The sequence below is a fragment of the Letharia lupina genome (genome assembly GCF_014066315.1).
Source record: "Letharia lupina isolate WasteWater1 chromosome Unknown contig_18, whole genome shotgun sequence".
In the NCBI taxonomy this organism is placed as follows: domain Eukaryota; kingdom Fungi; phylum Ascomycota; class Lecanoromycetes; order Lecanorales; family Parmeliaceae; genus Letharia; species Letharia lupina.
Window position 1 is genome coordinate 366,154 of NW_023502987.1, and position 12,199 is coordinate 378,352.

At 45.1% G+C, this 12,199-nt stretch overlaps 3 protein-coding genes across 3 annotated transcripts; 1 reads left to right on the forward strand and 2 right to left on the reverse strand.

The window, feature by feature from the left end:
- Window positions 1-709: 709 nt before the first annotated feature.
- HO133_003634 (uncharacterized protein) lies at window positions 710-2,070 on the forward strand (the record flags this gene model as incomplete). The annotated part of the gene is made up of 2 exons (XM_037294556.1): window positions 710-1,200; window positions 1,251-2,070. 2 exons carry the CDS (start codon window positions 710-712, stop codon window positions 2,068-2,070), a joined length of 1,311 nt encoding a protein of 436 aa, XP_037149244.1.
- A 1,755-nt stretch (window positions 2,071-3,825) lies between these two features.
- Window positions 3,826-6,170, reverse strand: HO133_003635 (uncharacterized protein; the record flags this gene model as incomplete). The annotated part of the gene is made up of 5 exons (XM_037294557.1): window positions 3,826-3,940; window positions 4,004-5,597; window positions 5,651-5,869; window positions 5,923-5,956; window positions 6,012-6,170. The coding sequence occupies 5 exons, from the start codon at window positions 6,168-6,170 to the stop codon at window positions 3,826-3,828; spliced, it is 2,121 nt and encodes a 706-aa protein (XP_037149245.1).
- A 3,442-nt stretch (window positions 6,171-9,612) lies between these two features.
- Window positions 9,613-11,489, reverse strand: HO133_003636 (uncharacterized protein; the record flags this gene model as incomplete). Its single annotated transcript, XM_037294558.1, has 4 exons — window positions 9,613-10,034; window positions 10,109-10,216; window positions 10,429-11,042; window positions 11,095-11,489. The coding sequence occupies 4 exons, from the start codon at window positions 11,487-11,489 to the stop codon at window positions 9,613-9,615; spliced, it is 1,539 nt and encodes a 512-aa protein (XP_037149246.1).
- Between the last annotated feature and the right edge of the window lie 710 nt (window positions 11,490-12,199).

The following is a 12,199-nucleotide window of genomic DNA, read 5'->3' on the forward strand; positions in this document are numbered from 1 at the left end:
CGGTGACAGCGACGTCCTGAATAGGTCTATTGAGGAACAATGATACTACCATGCAGGGGAATTTTACAACCAGATCGAGTGGGAAGCTGTCTGTATAAGGGGATTATGCGCGAGGCATGCTATGTTGGTTGCCTGTGTGGTGATATAACATGAGGACAAGTAGAGTCGCTTTCCTCTTCAAATCCGGAGATGCTGAGAACGTTATAACCAGATCAAGCGGAAAACTGTCTTTTGATAGGAAGTATACCCGAGGCATGCTATGTCAGTCGCGCGTGTGCTGGTGTAATATAAGAAAAAGTAGAATTTTCGCGCCATCGTTCTGATCGTCAACCACGCTCAAATTGCAAAGCATGGCGTGGGAAATCCACTGCCTGAACTTATGCCAAGGTCGTTCTGAAAACCTATGCACATCCCCTCCCTTCTCCTCTCCCTCCTCTCCTAAGCATTGCTGCTTCAGCGACAGTCGTATCGGCAACGGTTACCGCATCGCCCTTCAAAACCAGATCAAATAGACTGACTTCAGAGATCACCAGGAGGTACTTCCAAACAATTCAATAAGGTGCACAGGAAAAGAACGGCGCTCCGACGTAGATTGTAATTTACTTTCGGCGTACGGAGGTTTCTCCGGGAGAAGCGCGCTAGGCGCGGTTGACGGACTTCCTGAATATCTGTTATCCTGTTCCTCCTCCGCACATGATATTCTGCAACAATGGGACTAGTTGATAGCGGACCCGAGGCTCCAGGCTCGCATCCTCTTCGTCTCAAAGCCGTACTTGAGCAGATTCACCAAGAAGATTGTCCCCAAATTCCAAATCCTCCAGGATGTACGAAACGGGCAGCAGTCGCTTTGGTTCTACGAATCCGACCCACATACCCTCACCAGGCAGTCTACGACAAGAATCAATGCTCCTCAGTAGCCCAGCCGTTCCAGGAATGCTTGGACAGCTTTTTCTCGCAAGCATGGGTCCAGGAAGGAGATGCCGAGGTTCTTTTTATCAAACGAGCTGCTAGGGTAGGCGACAGATGGACTGGTCACATTGCCCTTCCAGGTGGGAAGAGGGAGTCGGCTGATTTGGATGATCGTGCAACAAGCTCAAGGGAAACAAGGGAAGAGACGGGCCTTGAGCTTGACAGTGAACATTGTCTTGAAGTCGGCAATTTGCCTGAGAGGATAATCAAGTCACCTTGGGGTAAAACGCCGTGGGTTTTCTGTTTCTGCTCGATGTCTCTGTTTCTGATCAACTACGCAGGCTAATGGTACTCTGTCCATTTGTCTATCTTGCTCTGCGGCATGACCTTCCTCCCTTAACCCTCCAGCCTTCTGAAGTGCATTCGGCCCATTGGGTGGCATTGAGAGGGCTTTTGGCGCCTTCGCTTCGGACTGTTGAACGATGGGACCTTTCTAAGGGCTCACCGCGGAAAGGCTACGTTGCGCAAATGCTTACTCGGGCCACAGCTGGTTATATGCTTTTTGGTGGGATTAAATTGATACCAACCGAGAGTTTATACAACAGTGCAGCCAGCGGCTTCATCCCTGAAACCAGGAGTCCAGCTACTTGGACCGAGTCTGCAAATCTTATGATCAGGAACGCTTTCACAGGAGATCCTACCCAGCATGTTGAGAATGATCGTTCTCTAGTGCTGTGGGGTTTGACTATGGGAATTATGGCAGACTTCCTCGAAATGCTTGACATACATGGAACGTCAAAGCTATGGTACTGGCCCCAGTTTTCACCTTGGGATCTGCGTGTAGTGGTAATGCTGCTTACCTACAGATTCCGTTCACAGAAGCTGCAAGAATTGACTGCGACAATCGCTAGGCCTAGGCCCAACGATGTCCGGATTAGCGGGTTCGATGCCACGACTTTCACGACATCGGTAAGGCGACAGAGTACAGGGTCAGAGTCTGGTATTGCTGGTGGGCTGTTGCTTGAAGGCTACTTTGATCGCCTGTTCAAGGCTCTCTATGTGGCCCTTTTCGCGAGATTTGGCCTCGGTCTTGCTTTGACGGCTTTCATAGTCCGACGATATCGTCGGCGTGCCAAATCATGCCTTCCCATATCTGGCTGACGACTGAACATCAGCCTGACAAGTCTGGGCTGCGCGGCAATGATCATGTCCGTGTGGCGCGCGCTGCGGAATTTTGCCAAAAGATTCTGTCAAAAAGAAGAGAGGGCAAAGGACAGGGGCATTTCGAGTGTAGTGTAGTGTTTGGAAAAGAAGCCGACGGATCCGCACTTGAAGGGCACCATTCCGTCAAACAGGAACGACACGAGCTCATCACCAATAAACACCTGAAAAGGAGCAAAATTCCTTTCAAACCGCACCAAATGGCAAGGACACCAGAAGAGAGAGCGCAATAGGGATCTAATGTGAGAAAATCTCAGAGAAAGTGTGGTCATAGACGATGATGTAATCGCAAATTCGAGATCGTTCAGATCATGCAATTGTTAGACATTTGTCTATCATATATCCCATATTCTGAACAGCAGTCGCTTGGGATGTTTCGATGTGGCCCCAGCTGATATTGGCGTTGCTCCCGTCTCCTATCACCCTACCTTTTAGTCTCTACAAAACCTGCTCTCCATCCTCATCCTTCGCTGTCACAAGCATGCATACACAACACTTGTAGCACCAATTACATGACGTCGAAGGCGGAGAAGTCATTGCAATGACGTGACGATGTGAAGTTGGCTTTCAACATGACCGCCATAAGGCTTCACCAGAGGTTACAGGATCGATTCCTAGGCACGATACCCGTACGGGTAATTTATCCGAAGTCAGGGGAGGGAAAGAGGAAGGAGGGCAAGGCGGCGGCCTCGATCTATTTCCACGGAGGCGGGTATACGGTGGGGGGCTGTGGATGAGTTTGAAAACGGGTTGAGGGTTGTTGGCCGAGGAGTCGGGTGCTCAGCTACTTTACCATCACCACCACCACCACCACCTAGCAAAAGGACAACAACAACAACAACAACCATGATAAGAGCCTCCATGCTAATACAGCAAGCACACACCCAGATCTACGCCATCGGATTACCGCCCCGCCCCCAAATTCCTCTACCCAACCCAACTCGACGAACACCCCGCCATCATCGACCGGACTCCACGGCGACGGCGGGGGACTCTCGAGGCGTCGATCCCGATCTCGTCTGCGGAGGGGCCGACTCGGCGGGTGTGGACATGACGGCCGCCATCGCGCTTTCGCCGGACGGGACGAGGGGAAGAATGAACGTAGCGGCGCGGATGCTGTTGCCACCCGAAGCCCAGGATCCCCATCTTTCGGCACTCCGGCCGGGACCGGAGAACGACACGGGGGGTTGTATCTCGGGTGTGATGGGATTTTTCCTCGTTTGCGGACCATGATTTGCCCAGGGGGATGACGCCTGCGTTCGAGTATGTTTCGTTGGGTGTGCAGAGTTTGGAGTACTAGTACTTGGAGGGAGTGCCTCCGGCGGCGGTGTTTACGGCGGGGTTTGACCCATTGAGGGATGTCGGTGTGGAATATTCCCATAAGTTGGAGTGTGCTGGGAACACTATGCAGTGGCATCATTATGCTGAAAAGACGCACGGACGGCTTCAGATGATGTCCTGGTCTTAGGAGGCTGTGAATGTTGTCAAAGAAATTGCTACGGAGATGAAGACGTTGGTGCACAAAGAGGGTTGAGTATCTTGGTGTATCAAATTCTACATGTTTCACACGCCAAAAGTTGCATGCCGACTTTCGCTATGCTCTATGTAAGAAATGCCGGAAAGCCCAACCCATTGTGGAAATTGGTGCCAAAATCTATTGATGCAAATGCGGGATCTCGAGGGCAAAATTTCTCATCACAGCTTCGCTTGGACGTTCTTGCCCGACTTCTCCTCTGCCAGTGCTTCAGCATATAGCTCATCAAGATGCTTCCTATACACCTTGGCCGTTGGTGGACGCTTCATCTTCAGACTAATTGAATATTGTCAGCACGATACTGCGTTCGCGATGTAAATTACCAAGGTTAGAACTCACGTTGGCGTCAGAAGCTCATTTTCAATCGTAAAAGGATCCACCATCAAGTAGCAATTCCGGACCCGCTCGTAACCGGCAAATGAATTCTTCCTTCCCACCTTATCCAGCTCTTTCATGACCGCTTTTCTGATCTTGACATCTCTACAAGCTGCAGCCACGGCCTGCGAATCCGTAGCTTCAATCGTTCGACCAAGCACCTTGCTAGCAAAAGGCGCAAACATGTCCGGCTGCACCGCAAAAATGGCGACCAAGAAGGTCTGCATCGAATCACCATGCACATACGCCATGGCCAGGAAGCTGAGATGCGACAGGTAGATGTTTTCAATACGTTCAGGCGAGATGTACTCGCCTTGAGCGAGCTTGAGAACATTTTTCCGACGATCGATAATCTGGAAACGACCGCGCGAGTCAATGGTACAGATATCGCCGGTACAGAACCATCCATCAGGTAGCATAGCTTTCTTCGTCTCTTCTTCGTTTTTGTAGTAGCCGGAAAAGAGCGAGCCACCTCGAATGCAGAGCTCGCCGCGGGGTTGAGGTTTGTCGGTCGAAAAGTACTCCATGTCTGGTACGTCTAGTAGCATCAGCTCAAGAGTAGGAGCACAGGCGCCACAATTTCCGACTGAAAGATCTCCCTTCTGTTGGCAAAGACCTTGAGCATATGTCTCGGTGAGCCCGTAGCCTTGGACAAACCTGTTTCCAAATGCTGCGCGGAAGAATTTATGGAGAGTCGGGTCGAGGGGTGCGGAACCCGATACCATGTCGTGCACATGATCAAGACCGAGAGCTGCGGCGACCTTGCGGCCCCAAATGCGGTCGTAGATTGCGTGCGTGTTTGTTGCGGATGGGGAGTCGGCGGGCTCCATATTTGCCAGCTTGGTGGAAATTACGTGACGGGCCGCTGCCCCTTTCACGCCTGGTTGCTGGACTGTAGCAGCGCGGATCGCACCGCCGAAGCGGTTGTAGAGCCGGGGGACAGAAGTGAAAGCAGTAGGACGGAGATTCTGCATGTCATCGACCAAGGCAAGAATGTCGCCATGAAAGTATCCGATTGAGCCGCCAGACCAAAGCGCGCCATGCTCGGTCATTCGAGCGTAGATATGTGCCAAAGGAAGATAAGAAATGAACCTATCAGTAGGGCCTTGTTGGCACGAGACAAGTGCACAGGAAGCTGCAACCACTGCCGCCGCGTGCGTCAGTACCACACCCTTGGGGGGCCCTGTGGTACCCGAGGTATAGTTGATTGTTATTATGTCTGTTGGCAATGCATGATTGTACTGAGGCGGGCCGAAAGATGCTCCAATAGCTTCCACCTGTTCTATAGAGTAAATCTTAAGACCTAGTTCCAACGCCATTGCACTCAGCAGAGCATGCTTTGAATGCCCTTCCCTCTCCCCATCGTCAAGAGGATCTAGAGATATGATGACCTTTAGGGAGGGTAATCTTGGCTTGAGCTTCAAAAGGGTTGGGATATGAGGTAACGAGGTTGCAATACAGGGAAGGGAGGCATGGTTGGCAATATACTCGGTTGCCGAGGGCCCGAGAGTGTCGTATAGCGAAACGGTGTACAGTGCTTGTGACATACAAGCCAAGTCTGAAAGCAATGTAAGATGGCAGATCCATCCGCAAGCTGTTGGGGCCCAATACCTGTTATCTGCCATTCTGGCCTATTCTGGCACCAGAGCCCAACCCCATATTTCTGATCCAGTACTCCAGCTTCTTTGACCACGTATTTGATGCCAACACCAAAGTTCGCTCTTCGCTTCTGAACGGTAGCGTAGTCCATGAACTCATATTTGCCGAACGTCTTGGTGGCTGGATTGTAGGGTCGGGAGCCAAGACATTTGGCTGACGGTTGACGATTCGCTAGGACTCGGATTTAGCGTATATCAAAGTCCACCTAGGTGGTGTTGACATACCTGTGTTCTCAAACATTTGGTGGGCGTTAGTGACCTAGCTGAAGAGTCAATTGAGGCATCCCAAAACATTCCGCAAAGACTCTACCAACATTTGGATCCAGACTCTTGAGTAGTCCATCCCTGAACCTCCAATGTCTGTATGTCGCACTCCGTCCCGGTTGCTCCGTGCCTGGAACGGTCACTGAGTAGGGGCCGCCTGCTGGAGGAGGGGTATGGTAGTCTTTGGCAAGCTCGAGGTAGGCGGCCATGATGTTGGGTGACAATAATTGTTGTCTTTTCTTAGAGCTGATGCAAGAAGAATGGAAGGCTGTCTATCTGCATTACAAGATTAGCTTCGAGTGTTGAGGGGCTTAGACCATGGGTCCCTTCGCATCTTACCGGTGCATGCGTGTTACTAGAATTAGGAAAGTAGTGTTGAGCCCGCACATGGAGGTTTGAATTGAGGCAAAAGAGGGGTGGAGATGACACTATCGCATCCAGCGCAGTAGGAGCTCCTCGACGCCTCTTCCATCTGGACCTCGGCAACTCCGGGGGCGCACCAGGCGTTTCATCGAAGTATAAAAAGACTTTGGATTGAAGGATAAACGATGGATTGTGAGTCTCAATCTCAGTCCCAATCGGAGTCGGACCTTCTTCACCATGTTGCCTCTCGAGATGATTTTTATGAATTGAAAAATTTCTGCACTCAATGTCGTTGGTAGCGTTCATGTGCTCAATGAATGTATTTGCTGCAGGGGTGCTTCGCTTCGGCGCGCTTACAAAGCCAAGCCACAAGTTTTTGTCCGTGCTTTTCCATGTCTGCTTTCCTACTCTACATCTCAAGTCTATCAAGTTTCTCTATGCCATGTGCTGCAGTATGATCAGAATACAACTATGTAGTAGTACTACTACTACTACAGTCGGCGTGCATGTCATGTGCGGAGCGAATGGCGCTAAGTCTAATTGTACTGCGCCAAAACAAGACTCTGTTTGGGAAATTGGCTTTCTTGTTGCATTTGAGCCATAATCCGAAGAGCTCATGCATGCGAAAAGCCGCGGAAAGCCATCAATCAAGTCCTTTCTGCAAAGTTCATGAATTCCTCGGCGAACCCAGCGAACGAAAAGCACTCGATTTGAAACCGGCATCCTCCTTTTTGCAATCAACATCGCCGGATACTGCCAGACGCCTGTAGACCAGGATAAGAACGCCAAAACCCAAAATAGCCCACGACTCTAGACCATAAAGCAGCTCTTTCACCTCCACGGATGTGCCGATAGGTCTCCTGTACTCCGTCCTCAAGCATGATACCGAGAGCTTGCGTGGTGAAAAACCGTAGTGCATCTGACTGACTTGGGGGGATATTGGCACCGAGGTCCGATACTATATGGAAGAAGCTGCGCGGATTTCGGAGTCAGCATTGCTTATGAAGTTGCGAGACAGGTCTCGGGAGTAAAAAGGTCCGCTTGCTTCGAAACATGTCTTGCGACTCAGCTTCAAGACCAGATGGGAAGTATCGGCTCCGAAATGTACGTACCCGGAGACGAGAAAAACGAAGAAAATGAGAGTGTAGCGTTGGATGAGCCCCACCCGTGGAAGGCGCAATACATCGTATGTTATGAATCGAGCTGGTCCTAGGAGATTGAGTTGCAGATTCTGATGCCAGAACTTCCTAGCGTGGCATGACAGTCAGTTATTTATTCTATAATTACTATAAGTATAATAGAGATAATATACGCGTAATATTTATTAATATAAAAGAGTTATATTATTATTATAATAATACGTTTAAATTATATATTAAAATCGTTATATATATAAAGATTATATTATTACTAGATATTAATAATACTTATATATAAGTACTTTTTTTATTATTCTTTACTTTTTAACTTTTAACTCTTAACTCTTAAGATCTCGGGTATGAGAAGTAAGTATATTCTTCGAAAAAGTAGTTTCACGTATGAAAGAAAGGTATTTCTTAATATGATAGTAGTTAATTAATGCTAGAAAGCTATAAAGAAACGAAATTAAAGAAAGTAGTAATACGCTAAGTTACGCTAGGCTAGAAACTACTAGAAATATAATAAACGCTACTTTATAACTTATAACACTCTATAGTATTATTAAACTTTAATTTAATAGAGTTCTTTTAATTTATTAATAAATTAATTCTCGATTTAAAATAATATATAAGTTAAATCTTTTCGAGATCTCTATTAATAAGATTAAATTATTATATAAAATAATCGATTTACTTATAAGAATTTACGATATATTACGTTATACTATAAGTTACGAGTAAAGGCCTATGAATTAAATTCATAACCGTTTTTTTTAATCAGGGCTGTCGAGTAAATTTGGTGAGCGGTCTTTAGTGAGCGATCTTTAGTAAGCGATATTTGAATTCCATACCTTTGAAGAACTATAAGACCAAATTTTAGAATTCTTTTTTTTATCTGAAAGCCCACATTACGTTTTATAATTTAAAAGAAAAATCTCGAAATTTTAATAGAAAACAAAAAAGTTATTCTAAATTCGAATAATGTATATCTATTTTTTGATCAGGGCTGTCGAGCGAACTTTGGTAAGCGAACTTTGGTGAGCGATATTTGAATTCCTTGCGCTTTAATAATTATAAGACCGAATTTCATAATTTTTTCATTATTGAAAAGCGCAAGTTGCGGGCTATAATTTAAAAAAAAATCTAAAGATTTTAATAGAAAATAGTAAAGTTATTAAAGGGTTAAATGTAGGGTAAGAGATTTTGATGGTTGCGGACGCTAATTTGTTTACCCGCGATGACTTAGCCGGTCTAATCAAAGGGCGTAGCGAACCCGAATTTATGATTGGCTGCACATACAAATTCAAGGTTTTCAAGCTCAGCCCTATCTTATTCTTTTATATATACTTATTACTTATTTTATCTATATTTATTTTATTTTATAAATACGTTAATATTATTTAAACTTCTCTATCTTCGATAAATTCGTCTCTACTCTATCTTAACTTTAATTCGAAATTTAAAAGCTTTAATAATTTATTTTTCTCTAATTTCTTTAATTATAATAATAATAATAATAATAATAAAAACTATAAAAAAAAGAAGATAAGAAAATAATAAAGAGAGAGAGAGTAGTAATAATAAGCTCGATAAGAGCGATAATTAATATATAAATAATATTTAAAATAAAATTACTATTAGCGTCGCTATCGACGCTAATAAAATAAAATAAATAGATTTAAAAAATAAGAATAAGTCGATTTTTTATTTTTATTTTATATACTTTATCTATCTAGTTATTATTAATAATATCTATATAGCGTCGTAATATTATTACTTAATTAATTTACTATAATAGATCGTAAGTTTAATTAAGCTTTATTTAAAGAGTATACTAATTTGATACTAGATAATCTCGTATACTAGGTGACTCGTCCCTCTCTTGTATTTTTTCAATACATATCTCGTGAAGATGGAGGTGTAGGTAATGGAAATGCGGAGGAACGTGCTTGAAGAGGAGCGACCATTGATTGGTATCTCCTACAAGGTCACAGATCTATACGTGGAAAGCAATCGCGTTATCAATTTCACAGTGGCCGAATTCCGAAACCCGATATAACTTCACCATTTCCCGTTCGATGTTGAAAGTCTTCACAAGAATCTCTTTTCCATCTAGTCGATAGAGATATCCCTACGCGGCATCGCCATGTTAGTACGGTCCAACATCAGGGAAAGTCAATCTTAAGATATCGGGTCTCACCCTGACCCTTTCTCGAGCCCTCTCTTTTCGAATATCGGGACCCGAATCCCTCATTTCCATTCGCGGGCTTTTTGTTGGTCCCTCCGATTTTAAGGGGAACCACATCATTGGAAGTTCCAACTCTGTCAGTACTAGAAGATCCGGGAGCCTCAGGGCGGCAAGCTCGTTCGGACGCGCAGACAAATTGCTGCGAATGAGGTTATGGAAGTGTATTTGTAATGTCGTGAGAATGGGGTGCGAAATGGGGTAAAGGATTTCCGAATTGAGCACGTCAACGAGTTCCCAGCGTCCAATTGCCATAGCTATCTCGAGCGCGGTCATGTTACGATTCGGAAGTTCGGATGAGCTGGTCCAGGCAGTGCGGAGGAGACCTGGAGGCAAGAGATTAGTGGCAGTATGGTAGAGAGATAGGAGGTACATTTGAGGCTGAAGAAAAAAGCCTCACGCAGAGAGCCAAAATCCCGAACTAGGCGGGTGATGTGGTCTTTGGATGCTCCCATGTAGACAGCTTGATGAAGAGGGATCCATCCGGACGCTTGCTGAGGTGTCCTGCCTATTGATACCTGTGTATCAGCGGTGGAATCAAGCTTGTAACATTCAGCAAGGAAGTCCCTTTGTTTGCTTCACTAATGAATAGAAGGAAGTCCTTCAGAAACATAGTCGATGAGCTGTGAGATGAATAAATTTTACGTCACATCAATCGACATGGCGATCGGACGCTCGGGAATATCGTTTGTAGGACACCAAAGACAAGGCACTGCTTACTGAGTCGTGGTGCGTTTGCCCATGACTGCGCATAGGCGTGTTCCACATCAGCTAATACTTGGAACAGTGTCTCGAATTGGCCGGAGTAAGCCGCGTCTGAAAGTTTATCTCTCAACGCAAGATACCTTCTGTCAAAACCTACAGGTGAGAGATCGCCAAACCAGACCGGGAGCTTACTAAGCTGCTCTACTTCTATACTCTCGTCGTTGTTGAATAAATCTGCTTCAAAAATGGCTGACTCGGGGTCGTGGTCTTGCATAAAATCTTGAGATTCCTTCGGAATTCGTGATACATGGCTCTGATCGTTGGTCTGAGGTATTGTATCGTCATATTCTTCTTCAGCCAGTGTCTGCGTGTCTGAGATCTGCAATGAAGAGAAGCCATTCATGGACGGCTCCCAGTGACTTGGTATGCTAGACTTTTTCTGACTATCCACAGAGCCTACCACAGAATTTCCCATTCCTGAAACTCTCGGCCTGAGGTTATCGGCTTGAAGGTCAGGCGCGTCAACGGCAACAGGTGCTTCAGAGCTGAAAGGGGCCGTGATTCTAGAATGAAGAATCGCATCTTCGCGTATTCGGCGGATCTCGTCCTCCGTCCTAACGGCTGCGGACCTGCGATGGCGATTTCAGTCACAAGAACAATCATTTCCAGCTTGGGACTTACGCTGCAACTGATAACAACGTCTGCATAATTTCTTCTTCGTGACGATGAAGCCTCTCAACCAAATGATCAGCGGCACTTCGGTTCAGCAGTACTTTGATCCTGATCAACGCAGGTGTTTGAGCAATACTTTGAACGAAAGCATGAAGCTCGTTGATCGTTTCTTTGGGGCCGCTATCATTGAAGTTCAGAAGAATGCCAGCTCGAGGCCCAAGCTGTGCTGTGAGGGCGCGAAGTTGCTCCAGGAAAATGCGGATGCGTTCCGTTTGGCTCAAGAGCCTTAGAAGGAAGCTCTTAGCATTCCGAATAGTCTCGATTGTCTGCTTTAAGACCTTCACAGCTTGAACAAAGATAGTGATAAGCGCCGCAGCTGAGGCACTCAATGAGACTGGGTCCATGACGGACACAATCTGTTGGGAATTTTCACTTAATCTTTGATGAAGCTGGATCGTGAGTGTGGTTTAGCAGTCAGATACAAAAGGAATTGATTGATTACATCATTTTGCCCTAAGGTTAGCCTCTGGTGGGCCAACTACGCGAGATTATATGATCAATTTATTACCCCTATATTCTTAATCATTGGAAAACTAGAAAATTAGCATTCGGGCTAGCACCCCCCCACCCAAAATCGTACTATAGACATACCCACCATATTATCGCTTTCATCAATCTCTTTATACCTCGCTATCACTAAATATAGCTACTAATATACGAAATAAGCGAGTCTCTAATAGATTTAATAAGAAGGTTGCTTAAATCGTTATCGACGCTATTAAAGAGAGACGTAAATCGAAGAAATCTATCTTAAAATCTAAGTCGATAAAGAAATCTTTTCTTCTTATTAATAAGTCTAATAGAATTAAATAAAGTTCTTCTTCTATCGTCTAATTTTAATCTATTAATTCTTCTATAAAATTACTAATTTATTTAATTAATATAAGTATTCTATAAAAAGAGAAGAAGATATATATTTATTTTATTATTTTTAAATATTTTGATTTCTATAAATTTAATTTAAAGACTATTTAAGAGATTAAATAGAAAATAAAAAAGAAAGACTATAGAGTAATCTTTAAAGCGCTATTATTACGCTTTTATTCTTAGAAAA